At 35.0% G+C, this 14,068-nt stretch overlaps 1 protein-coding gene across 1 annotated transcript; it reads left to right on the top strand.

Annotated features, from left to right (window-relative positions):
• The first annotated feature begins 128 nt into the window (after positions 1-128).
• LOC139979451 (ufm1-specific protease 2-like) lies at positions 129-13,283 on the top strand. The gene is made up of 13 exons (XM_071990245.1): positions 129-216; positions 1,150-1,324; positions 1,912-1,997; positions 2,824-3,040; positions 3,766-4,004; positions 4,613-4,703; positions 5,820-5,977; positions 6,516-6,618; positions 6,849-6,992; positions 7,992-8,269; positions 9,208-9,310; positions 10,053-10,177; positions 10,968-13,283. Exons 1-13 carry the CDS (start codon positions 169-171, stop codon positions 11,052-11,054), a joined length of 1,854 nt encoding a protein of 617 aa, XP_071846346.1. The 5' UTR covers positions 129-168; the 3' UTR covers positions 11,055-13,283.
• The last annotated feature ends 785 nt before the right edge of the window (positions 13,284-14,068 follow it).

Here is a 14,068-nt window from a genome sequence, read left to right on the forward strand (position 1 = left end):
ATATATATCTTTTCATGCTTAGATATATGATCATAAAATATAACATGATCTGTTTGATCAAATATTGTATATAAATTAGTAAATTATGCCATTCTGTACCGTTTAATCATCCTGAATTTAATTTAAATTTGAAAATTAGTTTGTGATCTCTTACGACAGAGCTAGAAAATGGCTGCGCCCTATGAAATAGAAGTGCTCGACAGCTGCGTTGAAATTGTAAGATATACTCATTAACTCAAAGGGATTAAGTTTTATTTCCACACATTGTAGCTTTAATTGAAATAGACCATGTCAAAATAAAGTACCAGATGCATGTGGTCTAAAATAATCACGTGAGGCTAGTTTCAGATTATGCCAGATGGTTACAGTAGTATGACTGAGCTGAGGTCTCATCAAACCACAGAGAAATGTGTTTCCATTTTAGCCTAGGCCTATGCATTCAATCTAGTAACAGCAAAATCGAGTTAAAGTTGACTTCATTATACTAACTTAACAAGTTAAGCCTTAATAAGGAAGATACAATTTCCACTTTTTATTTCATACTAGTTACGTCATATCTGGAGTTATTAATCTAAAAATAATGTCTATTTCCTTGACATTTAGACTTCTGAAATTTCAAATTTTTATCTCAAATGTTTGACTTTCTCTCCTAATTAATCATCTGATAGAAAGATGCCTCATACTCTTTGTTTATTTTTCAATACAGTGTACACTGAAATATAATAACAACTATCTTACAGAGTAAATATAATGTGCAAAACATTGACACTTCTTCTGCAAGACTTTTTTGTGGGAGGGGGGGTGGGATGGGGGGAGGGACCAGACTAGAAAAGCTTATGGTTATTCGGAATCCTCTACCATTATCTGTATGTTAATCCTAACATAGTAATGAAACTTTGATATTTTTTGGTATGTTGTGAAATGGTAGAAATATATAAACTAAACTAAACCTTACTGCTAGAGTATGGCAGCTTGTAAACATTGCTAGTAAACAAAGAAAAAGAAGAATAGCTATATAAAGAGAACAAAAAATGTATGAGAATGTGTAATTTCAAATGAACCTATTGCACTGTGCAATATTTGACATACTGCAGTTTAAGATATCGCTGTTGCTTTGCTATCATACATTCCTTATCATTTGTCTTACAGTTTGAAAAGATAAAGCGTTTGGTTGAGACAGACAATCAGACGCACCATGCAGTCCTTATCTCATGTGGTAACACTTCTAGTACAGAGAACTCTGTGATTTTGGATGCTGTTGTCTTGCCTAGGACCATAGAAGGTCTCAGCAGTGTTGAAGAAATTTGGTCACATGTACAAGAAGGTAACAATATTTCATGAATAGATGTGCCAAATTTATCTGTTAAACTTAACAAAAAGAAAAAGAAGACCTCCCACAAGGTTGTTTATTTGATAAGTAATATGAAGGATTGAATACGTTCAATTGAAAATGCCTTCGTTGCTTGTTCATACTCCGGTTTCCCATTGAAAATGCACTGTTGAAAGGCTTACCTATTTTCTGCCCAGGTAACAGTGTTTTTGCTTTTCTGAAAGTTTTCAAAGCTGGTGTTATGCAAAGATCAGGCCAGGTTACTAATAAGTGGCCTAAACACAGATAGAGAATATTTTAAAGTAACAATTTCAAATATTTTTGCGCTATTTCCAATACCAATATTTAATATAATAAACAAAATATTTTAGCACTCTTTGTAGTAGGTTTACTGCACCAGTGCACCACCATACAATGTCCATGTTTAAATGGACATCCAAGGTAGTGGTCTGAGACTGAAATTCACATTCACCATTAAATTGTAGGTTAAGTATCACTTAAATCATTTAAATGATAAGTTTTAGTTTTTACTTTGTCCATTTTTCTCTGTGGTTAATTTGTTGATATATTTTTGATTCCAGGATCGACTGTTCATAGCATCCTGTGTGTGTCTCCATCCACAGTTACTGCTGATTTTGCAAAAGAATCTGTTAAAAATCTGTCGAAGGTATGCAAGTCTAGATTTTCTACCATTTTAGTTTAAATAGCCATTCTGGTGACAGATAATGTGACATTTAAAGGGATGGGTTTAACATCCCACACTGCTAACAAAACCCCTCCCAGATATGGTTACATGGAGGTGCAACTGTTCAACAAAAAATGCCTTTGAACATTGTAAAGTTTGCTTTGCTTTCAGTGTACATTGTGTTCAAGGCAAGTTTAGAAAATTTTAAGTAAAATATACCATTTCCTCTGTAGACATATGATTTGTACATTATAAAGAGAAAAAGAATGATTTCTGCTGAACTGTGATGATGATGATGATGTCATTCACTCTGCTGTTGCCAGAAACATTCTTTACTTTACCATATCAGGCCTTGAGTAATAAGTTACCTGGAAGCACATGCAGAAGTGTCCTATTGAATTTACATGATAAGCAATGGTCAGTTGTGCTGAACAAAGAAACAGAAAACCTTTGAAATGTATTAAGCATAAGTCAGTACAGGAACCTTAATGGTCGCTTGAAGTGAGCCACTGTTAGTGAGCCACTGTTAAACCTTCAATACCATTCATTGGTAAGGAATCCCTAAGCCATTCGCTTCCTCTTTAGCCCATTTTTTTGGGCCAGTAGGGGGGGGGGGATTTTGTTTAGTTTGAGTAGGTGATGCAGTAGGCACTATGGTTAACTGATTTTCCCATCCTGCAAATGCGTATACCTTCATGTTTTACATTCGTTGCAATCTGTGGTCATAGTCCTATACTTGTAGGCAGGCAATAGTCCTATACTTTAGCAGTGTGATGACTGTTTTACATTATCTATTTCTCTCACTTAGAATTTTCATGATGAAGTTGATGCCTTCTACTTTTGGGATGTTTCATCAGGAGGGTCAGCTCCGAGCAGAGATAATTTTTCACTGTACGAGTCTTCATCAGAACTTCTCCAGCCATGTGACATTGGAGTGTTGTCAATTGAGGAACATCTCAACAAATTAATCTATCTCAGGATAAATGGGAACCTATCAGTAAATTTCACTTATGCATCAAAAGATGGTGAGTTTTGAATTCCTTTCTATTTTTTTAATTTTGCCAGGGTTGATATATTTTAGCCAATATATTATCAATTGATACCAAGCCAGAGATTAAATTACTTTGATCCTGGCAGTATGGGATATTTCAATGAATTTTACAGTACATCGAGTCTTGTCATGGGAACTACTGTTCATTAACAACTGAAGGCATCAATTCCATCTGCCTTCCTCCTTCTTATGTCCTACCTGCCTGTGTCCCATCCAGGTATTGTTGTTGTCAGAGTGTACAGTAAGTCAATGTTCGTCCATATTTTCAATAAATGATGGAGATGATGCAATCTCTTTTGTCAATACTGCATTATAACTCTAGGGAGGAAAATGATTTTAATGTCATTTGAAGAATCCAAATAAACAAATAAGTTTCCTCAATAAGTTTCCTAAAGCTCAAATTTGAAACACATTTTATGGTTAATGGAAGACTCCATTAATGTTGCAACTCATGGTGTTGTTAGTATTAAAGTTAAATTATGACTGTTGTAGTTTAATACTGATACCTTCAGAAAATAGTCTGAATGTGAGGCTGACATTTTATGTGTGATGTTTCATTAACAACTGTTAGCATTAGGTATCCTGCATGTGCAAACTTTATTACAACTCTAGTACTGCCAGGTTCATAAAAATATTTATATTCCTAAAAAAACATTACATGTCCATATCAAACTATTCTTCCTTATACTACATTTTCAGACTTTCATCAAGCATGTGAGAATTCATTTAGTATTCTAAAGGAGAGATTAAAGTCCAGTCAAGTAGTTTATCATCTCAAGGAAACCAGACTCATTTTTGGATTCAATGACCGCGGAGGTACAGTGACAGGTGCTAGCATACGTACCGTCGAAGATGTCCTAGAGCTTACTCAAGTGGAGGAAGACGAAGTACGAACCAAAAAGAAGAAAGGAAGCAAAAAAAGAGTTCAAAAAGAAAAGGTGCAGAAAGTTTCCAATTCTAAAAGATATTTTTAGTCTTAACACATTCATAAAGATTCATAGCAGGGTTCGAATTTGAATGCTGTACTATTTGAACACATTTTACAACCACTTTGAGTACCTGTGATCCATTAGGACGGGGAATTCATCTTAAAAACTTTATCATAAAGGAGAGAGTGGTATTGTACACTTATTTGCCCAAGCATGATTCATGAAGTACATTATGTGCCAAAACTTGGGAAGAGATTATTTTGTGAAACATTCATGTAGAAAATGTTTATCCTAGCATTTCTGTAACAGTTAAGTAATGTTGATTTAATTAATACACTTAAAGTATATCCCAGTTCATGAAAGGTGTCAACTGTTAGTACTACATATTGAGATGCCAAATTGACAGATATTAAAGAAATTTTGGAACTTCGACAGTGAGCAGTAAAATAAATGAGTTTTTGATTCTGCTATCCAGAGGAAGTGCAGATATCTGTAAAAAGCAGCATATTCTCAACATTTCAATTTTTAAGAGATGTATTATAGTTGTTGTGCTTTTTTCTTCATTGGTCTTGGTCTCTAAAATAAGTGAGGATTTCTTCCTTTTTTTTAATTTGCAGGTGGTAGATGTAACTCTACTCTTTAAAACAGGACAACATACAAAGGAAGTCACCTCACAATACATTGTTCCAACTGTCCAGTATGAAACATGTGAGTATGGAAGAGAAGGATAAATCAAATGTTGGTCTTGTGGTTTATATAGAACCTTATTATACATAGAGGCAATGTGTATTACTTAATTTATGGGTATCATCATCTTGTCGTTGGATTGTTGGAAGTGCAAAATGTATGTTTGTATCAAAACATGCATTGGGTAAGAAAAAGAAAATGCAAAGAAAGTGACAGCATTCCGTACATCACTGGAAAATGTGTGGTAATGTTAAAAAAAAAACAAAGCTTTGTACTTTACTTTAACACCCTATGTTTGATAAAGTTACAAGAGATATCCATCAGAACTTTGAGAAAGCTGTGTTGGCGAGGCACTGGCTCTTAGCAGTTAACTGGCTAGATACGACTCTATTTTTTATTCTCATGGAATTACAGGCATGAAACTTTCAGGCTACAGTATGTGTAAATCACAGCTCTTAGACATCAGAGTGTATATATTAAGGGTATGAGGCCATTGTTTGATGGTTCACAGTCTTAACAAAAGTTAAACATAACACAAAGATACAGTATAAATACAGTCCGACAAAAGTGGACAACTTTAATATTTTAACGGGCTAGACCTTCATTTCATTGGAATTGGAAGTTTCTAAGTTAATTTTGGACTTTTAAAGGTTCTCCTTTTGAGAATGTACTGAATATTCAGTGTTACTACTTTAATGACTGAATTTGATTAGGGCTTGTTTTTTTTAGATTCACAGAAAAATGCCACATGTGCTTGATATGAGCCGGTAGTTTGTTATTTCAGAACTACATAGCAACAGGTTTCAAGAATAGATTCATACAGTATTATTTTGACATTCAAGTTTAAAAGTCCATGACAATCTAGTCAATCTTTAAAACATACGATATATTCAGACATTGTAAGAGTGGATAATTGATCAATTATTAGCTTGTAGTATTTATTAATTAAAGATGAAGATGCTGTTTCTTGTTGAGAAAGATTATGTTTGTAATTTACCAAAAACAATTATTGTTGTTGGAACAAGCAATCAATTAATTTGTAAGAATACAACAGTAAGTGTATCTGATTATTAGCCTTTGATGCATCTTAAGTTGATTAGGACCTTAAATTTTCTTCTTTGACTTTATTCGTCACAGTTGATGAGAAAGTTCAGAATGTGTCAATCCACTTAACACTTAACACTGTTGTGCCTCAGCCATCGACTTCCAAAGCCACTTTAATACCAGAATGTTTACGGAATGCTGCTTTGAAGCAAGTCTCAGCTATGGAGAGATGCTTGCAAGATAATTTCATGGTAAGACATCCCTTAAAGGTCATCATTTATAGTGGCCCCATAGTTCAGCATTCTAAATATTGCTTGCAGTTTTCAAAAGTACTTTATTAGAGGCTTTGATCCTCCAAATAATTCCCAACCATTGAGGATTAATGAGAAGGACAATTAATTAGCTAAGTGTGGATAACTACTATTAGAGTGACAGTAAAATACTTGTTTTGACCATTATCTGACTTTCTAGCATATTTGAGGGCAATACTGAGGACCTTTAAACTGGTCATTGGTCAGTTGTGTCCAAAATTAAATGTGTGTGAAAGGTATGCATTCAGATCCCTTGTAAAAACTCTCAGTACAAACCTACTGTATATAGTGAGTTTATTGTGAGTATTATGCTGACATATTGTTCTCATTTCTTTCATGTGATATTTTTGTTCTCACTTGAGACATTCACCTCTGCAATTTTCAATTCCAGATTAAATACTAAAGAAAATGTTCAAACAATATTTTTTGATTTTTGTGACTCAACAACATCCCTTTTCAATCAACCTTTGTTTTACAGAAACATGGAGTCAGATCTTTAACACCATATCTCTTTAAGGTTCCATCTCATTCTCATCTCATTTCTGTGGTTTATCCTGATGGAGTCAGTGAGGATGAACTTGGTAAGCCAAAATAATATTAAAACATCATAATATTTGAAGCAACTTTTCAAGCTGATTTATATAGATAAAGTTTTGATGCTGTGTTATAAAACCTTCCCAAAATAATGTAAACGCATTAAAATTTGCAAGATAAGTTTCCATCTCAACTGTGAAATTTGAAGAAGGTGATCATTTTGTTGGGTAATGGATAAATTTCTCTAAATATTTCCTTGTTTTTGTTTTTCCTTCAGAATTTGTCAGGAAGGATCTTCACACAAGGTACTTATTACCTACTGATAGACCTTACTTTAGACGACTTAATAAATTTGTCTTCCCACAAGACAGAAGGGAACCCTACCTCACAAACACCCATGAGGGGTTACCCCCCTCAGGAGGTAGGTCACTATTGAGTTGTTGATCTTATGTACTTAATGAAGTGAAAATGCTCAAGTATATAACAACCTTTTAAGAAAGTATACAATTGCTATTACCATCCACTTTATGTCCCAGCTTAAAGTCATTCCTGATTATCCATGATAACATAAGACCCCAATCAGGCACAAACTACCAGATTTGGAATCAAATGTAACAGCATGACAGATAACAGGTAAAATGATCTGTTCATCTGCTCTGAAACTATCTGTGTCATTTAATTATGGCAGCTTTGCCTCTGATGCAGATCATGCTAATATCTCAAATCTAGGCCTGATAGTTGTGTACAAGTAAAGTAGTCGAAAAGAGCAGAGAAATGTATGGATAGAATGAGATTCGAACCAGTGACCTCTGACCTGGTTACAACCCCAGCGCTCTGGGCTTGTTATCCAGAAATCACTGGTATGAATCCTGTTCTTGCCATAAATTTTTTTCCTCATTTCCATTGTTTAAAATTTCCCAGTCAGTTTTCTATTCGTCGTTTATATTTTTAGTTTTTATTTAAATAATCCTCCCTATAAGTAAGTTTTTCCAAACTTTTCAGTTCTGTGTTGGCAGGATAGATCATGTTGACTACAAGCATTAGTTAAAGGTAATCAGGTATTGTTTTCAGCTTTTAAAACTGACAAAAGGGGTTGGGTTACCCTGCAAATTCTCAATCTTGAAAGGAGTCTTGAATTAGATGAATAAATCCCTCAGTGAGGGAAATAAGCCTTGATGGGTACTAGCAATGAAATGCTTGTTGAAGCTGGAGCATGAGTGACTATTTTTTATATTTTTCTTTATTATCTAGCATATTTGAAATGTATACCAGTGAGTATAGGAATAATTATAGGTTACATGTTTTGTATTTATGTTTCCCCTAAGGTTGAATAGTTTTGTATTGTTCAATACAGATTTACAAACATCTATTTGTAAATATAGCTTTATCTTTTCTTTTTTAACTTCTATTGTGGCTGCAGTTAGTGATGGGGAGGTTTCTCTTGTTCAGGGTACCTATTCTTACCATCACTACATGCAAGACCAACTCAATGACAACCATTGGGGGTGTGCCTACCGGTCCCTACAGACCCTCTGCTCCTGGTTCAGGCATCAGGGGTACACTGATAAACCTGTCCCAACCCACAAAGAAATACAACAAATACTGGTTGATGTCAAGGACAAGCCTGCTAACTTTGTTGGAACTAAGCAGTGGATTGGGTCCATAGAAGTCAGCACGGTCTTAAATCAATTGCTCGATGTAAGCCGTTATAATCGTACTATTCTTTCATGTTTGACTTGTTTTATTAACAAATCCTTCCTATTTTATCAAAATTTTGATATGCTGAAATGTCGTCAAAGGAATTTTGATTTGTTGAAACCACCAGAACATTTATAGTAAGCTTAATGGTGACCATTTGTTAATCCTTCTAGAATACTTAGAGACAGTAATATGTAATTTAATTCATCTATAGTTGATTTACATTGACACAGAGTTCCGCAAACAGATATCATTAAATCCCAATTTCTTTATTTACATATGCATCATAAAAAGGTACAGCTTTACTCTGCTTTTCAAATATGCCAGGACTTATAACACAATTTCAGTCGGAAGGCAAATTTTCTGTATTCGTTTTCTTTCTATAATGTCAGAGTATGATTACTTAATATTTACTCTTTGTAGAGGGGTAAAGAGGTGGGTGGCGGTTATGAGTCTTTGATGGTAGTTGTGAGTGTGAGGTTCCGGCATTGTAGCAATGAGGCTTAGCGACCAGGAGGTTCCGGGTTCAATCCCCGGCCGGGTCATAGTAAGGTGGGTTTTTCATCCAAGAGCAATCAAGGGTTTTCCCATCTGAAATGACTTCCTAAATTGAAAAGATTACAAATATGAGTTAAAATGTTGAATTGCCACCCAACGTGTAAGTTGAAAACTATAAGCCCTTGCAGGCTTCTCCCACATTTGTGGTCGCTTAAGCGTCCTAAAACAAACCTGCTGATTATTATTATTGTTATAATATTGGTAGACAAATGCAATATTTTGGAAGTTGTTTTGCAATGGTGGTTTGATTTTGTCATGTAGGTATTCATTGGAAGCAGGGTCCAATAAGAAAAGTCATATGGGGAAGGTATGTATCTTTGTTGGTATTTTAATTTGCTATTATTATTTGTATGATTTATTTGTAAAATTCTCTTCTGTAGATCACTTCCAAGATCCTGTTTATATCTACTGGTGCTGATCTGGTGAGCAAAGGAAGAGAATTAGCTCACCACTTTAAAACGCAGGGAACTCCAATAATGAGTGGTGAGTACATAACGTGGGGAAACCACAATATCATGAATGAGGCGTTCTGTTAAACAGAAGTCATGGCTAACAAGCAGTATTCCCATAGAGAATTGGACATATAACTGGTTATTTGTATCTGTGTCTGACATGTCAAACAGTCTAAATTATTCATAAATAGTACACAAATTATGATTTCTTAATTGCTAAGAAAACATCAAACTTGTCCATGAGCCAGACAATAAATGAACTAGTTATCACACAGAATTCTCACCATGTCAGTGATGGATTTATTGTGAAACTGATGTTGGGTAATATCGTCAGTTTTCAAAAAGCTTTTTTTCAGTGTATAAAAATATATTTATAGTTATGTCTAAGAAGTATTTTCATCTGTATTTAATCCAAAATGTTTCAGTGTCCTGTAGAAATTAAAATAACTGTTATTACTGAAAGAATGTGTATACCATATGGTTAATGATGCTGATTAAAATAAATATAATATTGTAGGTAGGAAGGCTATATGAAAAGAACAGGACTGACATCATGCAGAAATGATTGCGCCCACCCTTGCTTTGACTTTTAAACTATTTGTCGGTACTTTTAATACTTATAATGTATCGATTCTTCGTAAGTGCCGACCTGCTTCGGTGTGTAAGAAACACAGTATCATCAATCGATGTTCAAATGCTTTACAAATTCCATTTAAATTCCTCCTTCATCGTCTCTTTGCATACTCATATGATAACCTGTCTTTTGCCTGCAGGGGGTGGTGCAAGGGCCCACACCATTCTAGGGGTTGATTTCAGTAGCAAGACCGGTGACATTAAGTTTTTAGTTTTGGATCCACATTACACAGGAGATGAAGACATCAAAGTTATTCAAGACAAGGTGAGTAGGAATCCCTAACAGACCTACGTTGTTAATTCTTCTATGCAGGCAGGGTATGCAGTCTCAAGTATTATTTTTCTTTGTTCTTTCACATGGAGTTTGTCACCTTTGTGCTTTCAAGGCATTGACCATCTGTGGCTATCCAGTTTTTAATTGGATGGCAGTTCCTGAGGGATGTTCCTATTGCCAATTTATTTTATTGTGTTTGCCAATATTAGTCCACAAATACCTTTCATTCCATGTTGCCAGGGGTAACTTCCCTCATGAGCACATGAGGGATGTTCCTATTGCCCATTTATTTGATGGTATTTGCCAGTATTAATCCACAAATACTAGCTTTCACTCCATGTTGCCAGGGGTAATATCCCTCATGAGCACAACACTTTCATTCTGAGTTTGTTGTTTGATAACCGGTCAAATTAAGTAAATGAAAAGTTTATTCAGTCAAAAACACTGACTGTGTTCATGAGGCTAGTTTATAGACAAATAAAAATGGTGGGTTGAGGGTGTGGGAGGTTTTATTTTGTTATTAGTTATATGCAACTTGGTAAGTGCTTTCTCATTGTCTCCAGTTGAGGCAATGGTTGAACAAAACTGGCATTTATTATCCAGAAAGAGTTGAGAAAGTGACAAAATAAAAGGTGGCAGGTTTATTTAGTTATTTTCTAAAACTTCTGACAAATTTTTGCATTGTTAAATGACATCTTCACTTGACTTCATGCAACGTCAGCTAAGATATATCAGCCAATGAACCGCTTTCTCACGGATGACTATTTCTGTTAATCGTCAGGGATGGTGTGCTTGGCAAGGTCCAGACTTTTGGGATCAGACTGCTTACTACAACCTTTGCCTTCCTCAGCGACCTGTGCTCGTTTAATTCAACCCTTCGTTGGACACTGTTGATGGATGAAAAGTTTAAAAGACTGGCTTAGGGGACCTTCAGATTTTCAGTTGAGGACCAAACTCGTGCAAACAAGGACTGTGTGTTTAAAGCAAATATTTGCTCAGGTTTTAAACTTAAAGTCTTGAGAGTTGTTTATTATATCTTTCACTATTGACCAGATTTTCAGGGAGTAATCAAACAAAAATATTAATCAGATCATTCTCAAGTGGCATGAAGATATAATTTAAAAATCTTACAAATGATTGCAAATATTTGCACCAGAACACTTCACCAGCAACACCCTTTATAATTGTCAAAAGTGAATTATGCAATGGGTGATGAACATATAAATTTGTTCTTATGGAATGAACAAGACAAAAAAAGAATTCTATTTACTTCTAATGAGCAGAAAATCATCGTGAATATTTTAATCTATTTTGTGTGACATTTTGAAGGTTACACAGCTTTTGTTCATTCTGGCTGGTATATATAATCGTGCAATATTGTCACCACATTCTCAGAGATCTCATAGCATTGTTTATCATAACTATGCCAGAAGTAAAGAGTGATTGGGTCGTATATAACTGTGTCTGTAACCGAAGGCTGTCAAATTACCAACCTGGAAACATTAGCAATGTTTGCCACATCATTGAAAATCATGCAGAAAGACAACTAATAGTTTGTAATCATGTTACCATCTGGAGTGAATTTTTTTCTTGGCTTGGAAAATGTACTCTACGGAAATTGTGAATATTGACTCTCTATATGTGAAGAACAATGCTTCAAAACATCAGATCCTTTTATAGAATGTGTAAATGTAATGCAATTGTTTCTTTTAAATGTAGATTGTTTTGTTTCAGTGAACTGAGCCAAGTTCTTTCTCAATTTAAAGAAAACAATAAAAAAAGTGAAACATACAATGGTGCTTTTTTGGCTAAATTTTAGATTTGTAGTTGTGGCTTCAGAGCTTGTATGTCCTGTACTCCTGTATAAATCAGAATTACCCAATTAAGGTGAAATTCATCCATATTAAACATTCCTTTGCTTAGTAGCCATTTATTCTTGGATACTGTGTGATGGCATGTACAGTTTCAAGAGATAAAAACTTGAAAAACTTGGCAACCACTGTAAACTTTTTTGTTAGTTGAAAATTATGTCGTATAAGTTTCTAAAAGTAATTAAAATGTCCTTCACAATTAATGAACATTGTTCTGAGTAAAAGACAGAATCTCAATCCATTGAGAGAAAAACCATGGATAAGAATTATGGAGGCTTCAGGACATGGATGAGTGGGAAGTAAAGTATTAATCTTGTGCAATATTTTAGAAATGTCAAGAGGTTCCTTGGTTAAGCTATATGGTTGGGAAGTGTAAGTTACAGGTAGAAAACAAACTATCCTGTAGATACACTATCCAGTAGATATACTATCCAGTAGATATACTATGCAGTAGATATACAATCCAGTAGAGTATAGAGAAGAAGTTTTAATTGTCTCATCCATTTTGCATTAAGAAACAACACCTACATGTTGCATAGATAATGTTACACTTATCTTTCGGGGCCTGGAGACCTTGCTTGTTTATCATAGGGAAAGGATCGACAGTTGGCAGACTGTGTGCCAATCTGGCTCGCGTAAACAATCAGCTTTCAATGTCATCATATTTCTTTGTTTTCTGGGATGTAGTCATTTGACGATGCTAAGCAGCCACATGTGCATGTGGGAGAAGCTGAATGGCTTGTCACTTACATTTCGCATCAGATGGCTATGCAATTGATAGGGTTAGCTTATACAATTTCCTAGATGCCTGTAGGCCCTAGGCTTGAGAACCCTACCAGCTCAATCTAAGGATTGTGTGGTTCTCCCTGGCTATCTGTATCAGCCAAATTTATCACTTGTCAATACTGAAACATTGACATGACATTCATATTTTCCAATTCTTGTTTTGGACTTGAGAACATCAGAAAGGAAATCTTACTTTAGTTTATAATTTAGTCCATATTATGTGTTCTTGTTCTCAGTTTGAGTTAGCAATGTGATTATGGATACCAGTCAAAGAAATGAGAATTACATTTATGCCATTCTTGTAGCATGACTTAATCGGAAATCGAAAGTTTGCTTCCTAATAAGTTCACTCATTTTATGTTTTATGTTTTTAAGATTTGTGAAAGAAAATTAATGCTTATTTTTTAAGCAGGTTTTAATAATACACTTGGTAATGTAAATGGTGGAAAATTTATGTCCTTTTTCCGAGGCTGACAACCAACAAGTCCCTGATAGCATTTGCACCCTTATACTTCTTGTCATGAAATGTGCTTCTATGGTATTTTAGTTTCAAATTGTTGCATTAATTTCACTGCAGAATGGCTAAAATGTTATTGACTGTCCAAAATAATAGTAACTCTTCCCTAGATGTACCACACTTTCATGGCAAATGTTCTGAAGTTTGTGGGTTGTCCAAATACATCTTGATACTCCTGCTACATATAACACACTTTCGTCATAGATATTCCTAAGCTACTTGTATATAAATTTGAGGCCTGAGTAGGTCAGTGATGTGCACAGGACTCAAATTTCCCTCAACTGATTTTTGTAGGGGATAAACCTTTATGAATGTGCTGCAGGCAGATCAAACTTGCTTCTAACAAGGGGTGAGGTTTGGTTCCTTGAGTGCAGATCCCTTGTAGAGGTGCATTTTAATCCTCTGATCTTAATAGCGAAGTTCTAAAACCACAACTTTTCACTCCCCTTTTTCATTAATATCCACATTTGATCCTCCATCGCCAATCAGAATGTGAGCGTAGTTTATGCATTTCACAGCAAGTTACATCAATGTTTGCCTTGTATTAGCTGTACTCTATGGCAATAAACAGGACATGACACCATATGTCATTGCGATCTTGGGTCACCACAACCCACTAGCTTTCACACTTGTTATTTTGATCTCCCCTGAAGTGGGTTGGGGGGGGGGAAGTTCCCCTAAGTGGGGGAAGTCACACTAGGAAGTTGA

This window comes from Apostichopus japonicus, chromosome 14 (genome assembly GCF_037975245.1).
Source record: "Apostichopus japonicus isolate 1M-3 chromosome 14, ASM3797524v1, whole genome shotgun sequence".
Classification (NCBI taxonomy): Eukaryota; Metazoa; Echinodermata; class Holothuroidea; order Aspidochirotida; family Stichopodidae; genus Apostichopus; species Apostichopus japonicus.